At 34.1% G+C, this 13,651-nt stretch overlaps 1 protein-coding gene across 3 annotated transcripts in view; it reads left to right on the top strand.

Moving 5' to 3' along the window:
- The window catches only part of Smg5 (Smg5 nonsense mediated mRNA decay factor), a 334,407-nt gene that overhangs the window by 172,806 nt on the left and 147,950 nt on the right, over nucleotides 1-13,651 (top strand). For all 3 annotated transcript variants that reach the window (XM_090391497.1, XM_090391496.1, XM_090391498.1), the window contains one exon: nucleotides 7,221-7,367. In XM_090391497.1, the coding sequence (XP_090247623.1) occupies nucleotides 7,221-7,367 (147 nt within the window). The remainder of the gene's footprint in view (nucleotides 1-7,220; nucleotides 7,368-13,651) is intronic.

Below are 13,651 nucleotides of genomic sequence, written 5' to 3'. Positions count from 1 at the left end.
CTGCCATCACAACTATGGTCAGTCTGGCCTTGCAGACCATGTATTAGATACAACTCACAGGATCTCCTGGAACAAAACCACCATGCTCCACCATAGTAAATTTAAAAAGGAAAGACTGTTTTTAGAATCTGCAGCAGCACTCGGAAATCAACCTAACTTTAATTAAATACGGATGCATAAAACTTCCCAAAATTTGGGAAACAATAATTGTCAGATGTCCCATTTTACATCCTAGACTGCCTGCAAATGCTTATAGAGGGTGCACCACCTAGATAGGACTCGAGAGTCACCCACGTTTTTTTTTTTTTTTTTTTTTTTTTTTTTTAATGTTGAGCCCATACGTGAGAGGTTGGTTGATCATAGTACGTTAGTACCGTGTACGGGTGGTTGGTCGGGAAAGAAGGTACTTGTTCGCATTTGATTTGAATGACTGTATACCGTTTTCCCCTGGGGAACACAACAAGGGGAAGATTGTTCCACAGCAGTTGCAGGGATAAAGGAGGAGTTTTAGTATTATGTTATCTTTGTGTGCATGTTACAAGAGTTTTCTAATCCCTGAGGATGTCTCAGTGACTGAGATGAAATATTGGAAGCATTAAAATTAGTTTTTAATCCTCTCCTAGTGCTGTAAATATTCCATTACACTTTCATGATGTCCTCCAAGCACTTAAGCCTTAACACAGAGCTATCAATTCAGTGTTAGTAAATGTCAAGTTATGTACTTTTGCATGATGCAATATCTAACAGCATATTATACTAGTACAACTCAGGATAAATTCGATGTTGATCTCCACGTGTTTGGATGTAGAGATCACTTTACCTCTTTGCAATGTCTTGTTATGACTGTACTTGAACTACTCTGCACAGATTTGGTCTCTTGGATTCCAAAGGAATAAAGAAGTTGTAAAAGTCCACGAAAAAGATGATAGATTGAGAGTATTTGGACTGCAGACACTGGTAGGCACAAGAAAGGGGTGATGATATGATAGAGGTCTGTAAACTTTTGAGAGGGTGTTATAAGATATCAACTGATAAAATTTTTCATTATATGGAATGTAAGGAGAGGACAAGGGAGCATCCATGGAAGTTTAGTTCGTGTTCAGTTAAGAAAGGTATAAATTTTCCTCTCATAGAGCCATAAGTGAGTGTTGCCTGTTGAAGTAGTGAGTGCATTTAGTGTGAATGAGTTTAAGAGAAGGTATGGTAGCTGGTGTCAGTGATGTGTGGCATCCCTTGATGAGTCCCTTACTCTATGGAAGTCTAATAATAATGTCTTCCTCTACTAAGCAAATTTCCTTCACACATCTTTCCTTCATTTTTCTGAAGTAGGCATGAAGAATAATTGCTCAGACAACAGGAATACATTTAATTGAGCAGTTCCAAATTCACTTTCAATTAAAAAAAAAAAAAAAAAAAAAAAAAAAATCCATCTTGCTCCTTGGAACATATTCCATTTGCATTTCATTAAGCACGTAACATTCTCACTAATATACGAATATTTGGTACATTATACTGTCCTTCGATTATTAATTTCACACTTCCTCCTTGGAGAGTAGTTATAAATGCATATAAAACCTTTCCAAGATCACAGAACTTAACTCAGTAGTTTTTTCCCCTTCATTCTAGCTCTCCCTCCTGGCTTGCCTACTCGACTGCTCATGTTCTCTGTTACAGCTGTCTGAAATAATCACAACTAACGTGTATATCCATTACTGAGATTCAAAGCAAAACTCTAGTCGCATAATGACTGCAACGATGCACATAGAATAGTGTGGAGTACAGGAACTCGATAAATGAACACACAGTATTATATATACAACACTATTTTTATCATCATCATCATCATCAAATTCCTGCCATGTACCCTCAAGAGGTGTACAGGATATGATAGTACTACATGAAAAAATTACATCATTATTAATTTCCTATCTACAATTTTCCTCCAAATCAGTCTATTACTTGTCAACACTCCAACATTATCAGATCTTATATTTCTATCGTCTAAAGCACTTTGTACCGTATCAATCCACCTATATCTTGGTCTTCCTCTGGGTCGTTTTGCTGCCAACCTGGCAGAGAACACTTGTTTTGCTAATCTTTCTTCGCCCATTCTGTTTAAGTGACCATACCACCTGAGATTAGCTCTGCTAACGCATTCCTGGATGCTGACAATGTCAAGTTCTTTCCTAATATCCTCATTTTTAATATGATACTGCCATTGATGCCATCTGTTCATGCCTATAATCTTTCTCAGGACTCTCATATCTGTGGTCTCTAGTCTTTGGTCAAGTGTTTTACTTCTGACCCAGATCTCAGATCCATAAGTTAAAACTGGTTTGAACACTGTCTTGTATACAGCTAATTTAGTGTTCTGACTAATTTCTCTCTTATTCCATATGAATTTATTCAATTGACTTCCCACCATACCAGCTTTGCTGATTCTGTTGTCTATTTCTATATTTAATTTACCATCTTCAGTAAAAATCGTGCCTAAATAGCTGAAATGTTTTACTTGTTCCACAGGTTCTCCATTCACAACACAGTTGACATTTTCAATGATTCTGCCTATTTTCATTGTCTGTGTTTTTATTGCTGACCTTCATACCATATCTATTACAACAGCTATTCAATTTAGTCAGAGAATCTTGCAGACTTGTAGTGGATTTATTTAGAAGTATAACATCATCCGCATAAAGCAAAGAGCTGACATTAACATCTCCAATTTTGATATCATGTTTAATACCACTTTCCTTCATAATGTGATCCATATAGATAATGAATAACAGAGGGGATAATGTACATCCTTGTCTCACACCAGATTTAACATTAAACCATCTTCCTGTACTTCCTTCAATTCTAACTGCTGACTTACAACTCAAATAAAGACTAAGTATTGCTTGATATAATGCCCCATTGACACCATATAACTGCAGCGTATTGAATAGCTTTTCTCTTGGCACCTTGTCATATGCCTTTTCCAGATCGACAAAACTTAAATACAGATCTTTGTTATATTCCCATGATTTCTCCACTATTTGTCGTAAAGTGAAGATCTGATCCTGACACCCTCTATTTGGCCTGAATCCAGCTTGTTCTTCACCAAGCTTTTCTTCCAGAATTCTTCTCAACTGTTTCTCAAGTATACTTGCATAGATCTTGCCAGGAACACTCAATAGGGAAATACCTCTGTAATTCTCACATGCAATTTTATTTCCCTTTTTATATATGGGTACTATGAGAGCTCTACTCCAATCATTGGGAATTCATCCCTCTGTCCAGGCTTTCTGAACTATGCAGTGCAGCCACTGTAAGACTTTTATATCACCATACTTCAGCATTTCTGGTCGAATATCATCTACTCCTGCTGCCTTTCCACATTTCAAGCCTTTGATGGCTTTTTCTACTTCAAGTATGGATATGTATTCCTGACTGCATGCCTGGTCAGTGTTTTTTACCACTATGCTGTCATCACTGCTTGTTTCATTTAGCAGTTTTTCAAAGTAATTACTCCATACTTCAAGGATATCTTTTTTTCGCGTTTTCATGTCACCTTTATCATCTCTAATTCCTTTTATAGCACTCTTTCCTCCATTCTTAAGCTTCTTCAACAACCTCCAGAATATTTTGCCACCTTCTTGATATTTATTTTCTATATTCTTGCCAAAGTCCTCCCATGACTTTTGTTTAGCTAGTTTTACACAGTGTTTAGCATTCTTGCATTTGTCTCTATATTCTCTAAGAGCAAAAGCTGACTTATTTGACAGGAACTTTTGGTATGCTTTCTTCTTTTCCTTCACTGCCTCTTTAACTTCCTGTGTCCACCAGGGAGTTCTGATTTTTTTATCCTTACAGACAACCTCACCACATGCCTCTCTGGCAGAATCAATCAATGTTTTCTTCAGAGTTTGCCACTGAATGTCCAAGGTTTGATTCCTGTTCTCAAACTCTTTCGTTTTTTCTTCAATAATCTTGGTGTATTTTAGTCTACAGCTCGCATCTGAGAGCTGCTCAACTTTTATTCGCTCTAAAACTTTCTTACATGTTATTCTTTTCAATATGAAATTCAATTTTATCCTACTCAAGACTAAATAGTGATCACTTCCAATTTCAAATCCTCTGTACACTCTGGTGTCCTGCACCAGGGAGAAAACATCACTATCAACAATAACATAGTCAATGAGACTTTTCTTATTCCTGGCCTCTTCTCTCCATGTTAATTTGTGCACATTTTTATGTTGGAACATGGTGTTAGTAATAACCAGTCCATGTCCTGAGCAGAAATCCAACAGATATTTGCCATTATTATTAGCTTTGCTCTTTTCTCCAAATTTTCCCAAAATATTTTTATATGTCTCACAATCATTTCCTACTCTGCTATTTAGATCCCCAACAAGGAACAACTTTTCATTTTTCATTGTGTCAGTTGCTTTTTCTAAAGCCTCAAAAAATTCCTCCACTTCTACCTTAGTAGAACCTTCTGTGGGACTATAGGCACAAATAAGTCTCATTGTCCAGTTCCCCATTCTCATATTTGCCCACATTACTCTACTTGAGACTGACTGCCATTCAAGAAGATTAGCCTTGTATTTTGTGTTGAATACTATGGCTACTCCTTCTTTTCCTTGATTGTCATTGCCTGAATATAACATTTTGTATTTATTGCTCAGAAAGATCTCACCAATTTTGGTCTTTTTTGTTTCAGTCACCCCTATTATGTCGATCTGGTACTTATCTAATTCCTCAGCTAGCTCCATTTCTTTGCCATTCAGGCCTCTTACGTCTTCTTACCGATCTTTAACTCTGGTGATGTTGAGTTGGGGTTTATTTTCAGATTTGTTCCAGTAGCTGACTTTTCGCTGTTCGCCCTGGTTCCCTGGCGAAAACAACGGGGGCCTTGTTTAACCGGGCGACGCCCCAGCCGGCATGAAATTTTGTCATGTTGTACCATCAAAACTCTAGTCACATAATGACTGCAACGATGCACATAGAATAGTGTGGAGTACAGGAACTCGATAAATGAACACACAGTATTATATATATAACACTATTTTTAAGTAAATCCTTAAGGATTGCAACATACAATAGCAAGTAACCACATAATCACATAGTGGTATCTGATAATGCTGATGATGCTAATATACAAATATATTAATAAATGCAAACAAATGTGTATGTACACACATACACACGTATATCTTTGTTATTTACTAAAATAAAGAGCAAAAAGGCTTCATTTCAGCAATACAAAATTATATAAATCAAGTGGATATTAAATCCAGCATTATTTCAAAGCAGAATGCAGGAACTATAAAAGTTTTGTATGATATTTGACCAGAGAACTTTCAGGAATACACTTGCTGGCATTTACGAGTTGCCCTAGCCAGACCTTAGCTGGATTTAATATCCACTTGATTTATATAATATATATTTGTTATGTGATAAGGTAATTAAAAAAAAATATATATATATATATATATATATATTTTTTTATTTTTTTATTTTTTTTTCAAACTACCATGTTTGTTTACAAACATGGCAGTTTGAATTTAGAATAATACTTCAAATTATGATGTAAAATTTGATAAACACTTACTCTCCTGTAGATGAAAGGCAAGAGTATAGCAATAAACTTCGTTGTGCAGACTTGCAACACCGTATTCCTTACTGCTTTCAAATAGAAACACAAACTGTCATGTTTGTATTAAAAAAAAAAAAAAAAAAAGTTAAAGTTGGAAACTTACATGAAAATAAATTTTAAAATTTCCGCAGTAGTATCAAAAGCATCTTCGGTACGTTAACAATGGAACACAAAATAACTGAAGATGCATTGATACTTGGGTGAAATTTTACATCTAATAAATTTACTTTCACGTAAGTTTGGATTTCCATCTTTAATTTTTTACAAGTATTCCTTACTCAAGTCACATATTTTTGTTTACAACTCAGTTTTTAACCCACTGGTGGTTTGGAATCCTTCTTCATAGCATTTAGATATTCACAATGGTAGAAAATTGTCTTATTACATTGTGTCTTTGAAACTACAGTCAGAAACTTTTTAAGCTGTAACTGATTCTATTTTGATGCATTCTTGAACTGATTCATGATCTATCTGAATTAAATTCCAAACAACAATTCGCATAAATGCTACTAGGTTGGTAGCAGTACATAGTGGTAAATTGTTTTATTCTTCAGGTACCTCTGTTATGTCCTGTGGCACATTCATGTACTGTTTTAATTAAAGATGATGGACCTTTCATGCTTCATTTCTTTTTGAAATATTAATTGAAGATTCAGCTAAGCTGAAATCAAACATTTCATATATTTATTATTCAAATTAAGTGGATATTGAATCCCACATTATTTCTTAGCTGAATAAGAAACTCTAAGGTAGGAAATCTAAGAGTTCCATGCCGAATATAGAAACTATATAAAGTTTCGGCGAGTCCAAGCATAAGCCAACACCTGGTAGTACATGGTGGGGCAACTCATAGTAAAGGCGGAGTAAGCTCCAATCACTGTCCTTAGTATTTTCCCATAATGTAAAACACATCTCCTGATGTGGGATTCAATATCCACTTCATTTGAATAATAATATTGCATCGCCGAAGTGAAGCCTGTTGGCTCTTTATTTCAGTTATTTATTGGTGCACCTCTTGACAACTCATATAGTAAAGAAATTGCCTCCATATCACTGCAACCTCAGTATTTACATCTGGGGCTACCTACTCATTGATGAAACCTCAATAAAGGTCGACACCGGTCTGGGTAGTGACCTCCTGTATCATAACAGCATACATCCCACTAGGAGGTGTTTGACATTATGGGAAAATACTAAGGACAGTGATCGGATCTTACTCCACCTTTACTACGAGTTGCCTCAGCATGTACTACCAGGTGGTGGCTTATGCTCGGACTCGTTGAAATGTAATGTAGTTTCTATGTTTGGCATGAAACTCTTAGATTTCCTATCTTAGAGTTTCTTATTCGGCTAAGAAATAATGTGGGATTCAATATCCACTTTATTTGAATAATAATATTGCATCGCCGAAGTGAAGCATGTTGGCTCATTATTTCAGTTATTTCATATATTATTCTTTTTTTTTTTTTTTTTTTTTTTTTTTTTTTTTTTTTTTTTTTTTAACATGCCATAAAAATTCATGGAAGCTAAAGGACACTTCTTGATTTTCAACTTAAGTTAAATTGTTAATTTTTATTTTTAGTGATCTAGAACTAAAGAAGAAAAAGAATTCGAATATATCACTTAAAAGACTGCAAAATGGAAATATCATAAAAAATAACTTTATTGAAAAGTATAAGCCAGAAATTAAGGACAAGCTGGAAAACAGTGGAGGAGAATACTTTAAAAAGTATGTATAATTATTCATATTTTATTGATGTGAAGAATTATTACCAAAGAATATAACTTAATATCTGTGTGTGTGTGTATGTATGTATGTATCTATACACACACACACTCACACCTTACCGAATTAGGCAGATACTTAATTTTTCATCAAGAAATTGCTATTAAATTTGTGATAAAGTTTCTGTAAGCCCAGTGACTCTTACACAAATTCATCATGAAAGAACATATTGAAGTTTTGTTGTTATTATTTTGTTAGTATTCTTTGGTGATTTGACTGCAGTTCAGGTTACAGAGACAATTTGTAGTTCACATATATGGCTGCTGTGATTACTCTTGTTATTTGAATCAATTTCGAACATTAAGTAGAGATACACCCATGATTTCAATATAAAACTGCTATATTTTTCTAAAATAAGTGAATTTAATCATTTATTTATATAATTTTGCTGACATCACAGTTTAAAAGGGCAAGACTAATAATAATTTTAAGTACTTGCTAGATGTTTGCTAAGGATATGGAATAGACATTACTAACACCATGTTCTGTCATAAAAAAGTGCATGACTAAACATGGTGAGAATGCATACGAAACAAAAAAAAGTCTCATAGATTATATTCTTCTGATACTGATCTCATCAGATCGGTCCAGAATTTGAAATAGGATGTACCACCAAATAGTGTTGAGCAAGATAAAAATGTGTTCCATTGAAAGTCAAAATACTTCCCATATGAAAACTGGAGACTCAAATCTACAAATATTATTGATAAAAATGGAAATGAGCAGACTGGAATTAAGTGGGATTTTTTTATTAGTTTGAAATTAATTAATCTTATGTAAATTGCCTCGTAACAAAACTGTATAGTCCATGTGTGTTTATTGCATATTAGTCACTTCTTATAACTAGGCATTCTGAACAATGCAATTTGCTTCTGTTCTCTTCAAAATCAATAATAGTAACTTTCCCAATATCCAGGAGTATTGTTATTATACAGACTCTACCAGCATATTCTATTGTTTGAATTTTTTTCCTTTAGTTTTATATAAGTCGTCAGGTATGGGATTTTGCAGTCACAGTAATACTCACTTAAAAGTGGCTCAGTGAATAAGTGATGGATCTGATGCACTCATAAATCCATCATATTATTATGTTATAATGTTATAAACAACATTATAGCATAGTAATATGTTGGATAATCTTATAAGAGTTTTTGTTTTAGTTTTAATATTTTTGCTGATAGTGAAGACAGTTTTGTGATTAGAATGTTTGAAGATACTGTCCAACCACAGATGAGAGAAGACCCCTCGAGCAGAAGAAGGCAAATCCATTCCTATAATGGGGTAATTAATGATGAGTGTTTATATGATGTCAAAAAATTAGCTTTTCTTTTATGAAAATTCTAGTTTTTAAAGCAACTATTTTGCTTGTGCAACAGTAGGAAAATTTTACATATCAAGTACATGATTTCGCCTGTTGGTAATGAATTCATACATTGCCTTATTCCTTTCTCCCCTTCAACATGAATTGACTTCTTGCCGCTATGCCATCCACGGTTCTCACATTAGTGGTTGGACAGTACATTTGATGGCCTTGTAGATGTTGTATATGGGAGTTAAGAACTATAAGGCGATGTAGATATTATTGATTAAGGAAGATGCTTTTAAATGTATAATTTCTTGGTTTAAGGTAGTTATTGTTGGTGAAGATTTGTGCACTTTAATAAACTCTACTAATATGACCAATCTTTGTATACAGTGGAGTGATAAAATGAGAAGTGCAAGTAATTTCCAATATTTGTATTGGTCATTTAGCCCATATAATAGTAGTGTTTTGCAAAGCCTTTCTCTTGTCATCTTGTGATATGCTTTTTTCCCCCTAGATCTACAAAATTTAAGTATGGAGATCTTTATATCCTCATGATTTCTGTATCTAGTCTATTTGGCTTGAACCCAGCTTGTTCTGAAAGTTTCTCTTGTACATTTTGCTTATCCTCTTCTTAGGTATGCTTGCATAAATCTTACCTGAAACACTCAGGGGACATTCCTCTGTAATTCTCACATTCTGTTTTATCCTTTTTTTATAGAGAGATGCCATGAGACTAGTCCAGTCATCCAAAATTCTCTTATGCAGTGGCAACTACTGTAAAACCTTTATATTCAGGTTTTTGATGGCTGATTCTATTTGATGTGTATTTCTGATTACATTAATCTTGAATATTTTCCCTCACCATTTTGTCACTTGTTTTTCATTTAACAATCTTTCATAATAATTACTTGAAGCATCTAGAATATCTTCAGTTTTAATGTTAACTTAAATCATTTCTAATTCCGTTTACAATATTCTTTCCTCCATTTCTAAGCTTTTTTTTTTTTCCAATAGCCTCTTCGACATCCTGTTGACAAATATTTTGTTTACAAGTTTATATTTATACTTTTGGTAAAATTAATTGCCATGTACATAAAAATTATACAAAATATAATAATTAATTTTCTTGAACAATTTGTCATTTGTACTTCATACTACAACTTAGTAGATTAAACATTCATTGAACATTAATTGAAAGCATGATTTGAATGATATCAATATGGTTCATATCTTGAAAATAATGCATAAAAGTATATTTGTTGTGAAAAACATTAATGACAATAAATGCTTCTTATATGATGAATGGCAGGAGAAAATATTATCCATTAAAAAAAAAAAAATATATATATATATATATATATATGTGTGTGTGTGATCATAAGCTTTTACTCGGTTGTTGTGATACATTTTAAAAATAAAATGTATTTTATTTTTAAAATAATGTAAGTACCTCGTCTAACGAGGTACTTACATTACTAAAGGACAAATTATCCAAAAAAAAAGTTTGCTTTATTAAAACATTGCATTCATTCTGATTACTTCAGATATCAGGACTCCGTTTACCAACAAAAACAAGGCCTGGCAATGGGCAATCCTTTGTCCCCAGTTCTAGCTAACATCTTCCTTGAAGATTTTAAAATGAAAGCCATATCTTCCTTCTTATTTAAACCAAAAGTTTGGAAACGATATGTTGATGATATTTTCATTATTTGGAATCGCAGGCACACATCTCTCATAGATTTTCTTCATCATCTAAACATCCAACATCCTAATATAAAATTTACTGCTGATCTAGAAAATAATAACTCCTTACCTTTCCTGGATGTCATGCTTACACGATGCTCTGAAAGATTAAAAATCTCTATATACAGAAAACCTACTCATACCAATAGATATCTGCATAATCTTTCTCATCATTTTCCACCACAAAAACTTGGAACTATATCTACCTTAGGACACAGAGCACGCTCTCTCTCTTGAATGAACCAGATGAACTACAAAATGGATACTCTGAAAAAACGATTAAGAAATTTCTTCTGGATCCTCCTAGGCGGCGCACAACAGAATCTATTAATTTTAAAGGTAGCATCTCCATTCTATACATTAACAGTCTCTAAAAAATTAGCTAAAGTCCTTAAAAAATACAATATCAGGACGTTCTTCACCACACTTCCTAAAATCCGTTCTCTAATCAGCCATCCAAAGCCTACTCATCACAACCTAAATTGCAATATCCCTTATTTTGGACAAACTAACAAATCTATTGAACAACGTATAGAAGAGCATAAGAGAGACATCTCTTACAAAAGATCTCATGCAACTGCATTATCCAGTCATGTTCTTTTTACAAATAATCCTAATGATGATCAACAAAGCCACTCCGTTTGCTGGGATAGATCAGAAAATATTTTTCACTGTGATGATGAGTTTGAGAGAAAAATTGTAGAAATCCTGCTGAACCCTGTCCACTTAAACAACAATTTGAGTTATAACATTTCAGATAGCCATGCTGCAGTTATTCAATATTGGCGTTCACATGAGCCTGCACGCACACTTGCAATAAACAATGGCATGCCTGTTAGAACAACTTAAAAAAAATACGTTTTTTATGTATCAATTATGTATGGCAATTTTTACCTGTAATTTCCGGCTGTTATAAGCCGAAACTAGTTGTATATTCTCATTCATCGTCGTCGTCGTCCGGTAGCATCCTCTAGCAAGAGGGTTGCAGCAAATGAGCAGCTCTTCTCCATTTCTCTCTGTCTGTCACTTCCATCATTCTTAAACCAGTCCATTCCACGATGTCATTAAACCACTCTCTAGTTGGTCTTCCACGTCTTCTCTTTCCCTCGTAATATAGTTCTTGTCAGGTGTCCCGAAGAACCTCTCAGAAGATGTCCTGCAAATCTAGTCTTTCTTTGCATAATATTCTTTAACAGTGTTCTTTCCATCCCAACTCGTCTTAAAACTTCTTGATTTGATATTCTTTCTGTATAGCTAATCTTTTCCATCGTGGTTTTTTAAGTCATTAAATCTATGTTTTAAAATATATATGTGTGTGTGTGTGTGTGTGTTTATGTGTGTATAATGTGTGTGTGTGTGTGTGTATGTGTGTATAATGTGTGTGTGTGTGTGTATGTGTATATAATGTGTGTGTGCGTATGTGTATATATATGTGTGTGTGTGTGTGTGTGTGTATATACATATATATGTGTGTGTGTGTGTGTATATGTCGCAGGGAAATGATGAAAATAGGGATATGATCAATTCACGGAAGATGTTGAAATAACAACTCTGTGGAGTGATTTCCCTGAAGAAAGTAAGTGATTTGATCAAATCCCTTAACTGTTTTAGTGAAAAGATGAAATAATATTGTTTAGATATTAAAAGTATTTATTTAGTAAACCATGCATTATTAAATGTAGAATAGTTAATACAACAATAGTCCTTTAAGCTGATATTTTTAAAAACAAAAAGGATATGATCTAGTGAAATTTTAAACATTTTTCGTGGATACAAGCTCCCCTCTGGCGTCCGTGCCGGCCAAACATTACGCGAGGAAGGCTGCGCACATTTTTATTATTGTTTTCTATATTTCGAGTTTTATAAAGTACCTACCGTAGAAAAATGAGTTCAGATATAGAAAAAAATCGAACTCTGACCGAATTTGTATCTGAAGAACAGTTCAATGAAACTGTCAGGACGTTTTTGAACAAGCGGCATGAAAAAGAAAAACCTTTGTGGACTCGCGAAAGGATAGAAGAAGCTGTCACAATCATTGAAGAATTTAAATTAGCACCACTACTTAAACTGCAACGGACACATAAACAGTACTATTATGGAAAAAAATACGATGTTATGGAAGTAGGTACTAAAAAAATCTTTGATTTTGAAGAGAACATCTGAATTCGATCCAATTGTGAAAATAGTACCAACGGAACATTTTTACCACATACTTCGGGAAACCCATCAGTCAACTGGCCACGGAGGAAGAGATAAAATGCTGTATAGTTTGAAATCGAAATACCTAATACCTACTTCGGTTGTACTGGAGTTTTTAAAGCTGTGCACAGTATGTCAGTCTAAAAAAAAATTTCCAAACAAAGGAATCTTTGTTTGCCCAATTGTATCTAGCAACTTCAATCATCGTGGCCAAGTCGATTTAGTTGACTTACAGTCGACACCAGATAGAAATTACAAATGGCTATTAAACTACCAGAACCACGCGACGAAATTCAGCTTTCTTCGACCGTTGACTACAAAAAGAGCTGCTGAAGTAGCAATGGAGCTATTAAAAATATTTTTGGAAGTAGGTTGTCCTCATATACTACAAAGTGACAATGGCCGTGAGTTTACGGCTGCTATCATACAAGAATTAACAAGCCTGTGGCCAACGTGCAAAATTGTAAATGGTAGGCCTCGACATCCAGCTAGTCAAGGATCTGTTGAGCGATCAAATCAAGATGTTGAAGCTATGTTATGTGCTTGGCTAATTGACAATGACACAAAAAATTGGGCTATAGGTTGTTAATTTGTTCAATTCCAAAAGAATTCCTCTTTTCATCGAACCATTAAACGATCACCTTACAAAGCTTTATTTGGAACAAAACCAAAAACAGGACTCCAATCTAGTCATATTTCGAAAGAGTTGCTTGAAAAACTTGTTACTGAAGAGGACTTGGATCTACTTCTTAATCAGCAGGACCATGACATTATTTTAACACCAGAAGACTTACCAGCAGCTTCCCTAGAGAACAACAACAACACTTCAACTTCAAAAGATCCACCAGCATCTGAATTAATTGATTACAATACTTCAACTTCAAATGATCCATTAATAGTTAAATCAACCAACAATAACACTTCAATGTCACACGATCTACCGGCAGCTGATTTACTCACCAAAAAGGCTATAAATTTA

This window comes from Typopeltis vanoorti, chromosome 4, assembly GCF_054136105.1.
Source record: "Typopeltis vanoorti isolate ZY-2024b chromosome 4, IOZ_Tvanoo_1.0, whole genome shotgun sequence".
NCBI classification, from domain to species: domain Eukaryota; kingdom Metazoa; phylum Arthropoda; class Arachnida; order Uropygi; family Thelyphonidae; genus Typopeltis; species Typopeltis vanoorti.
The sequence above is the reverse complement of the archived record's forward strand: the minus strand, read 5'-3'. Positions and strand labels throughout refer to the sequence as shown.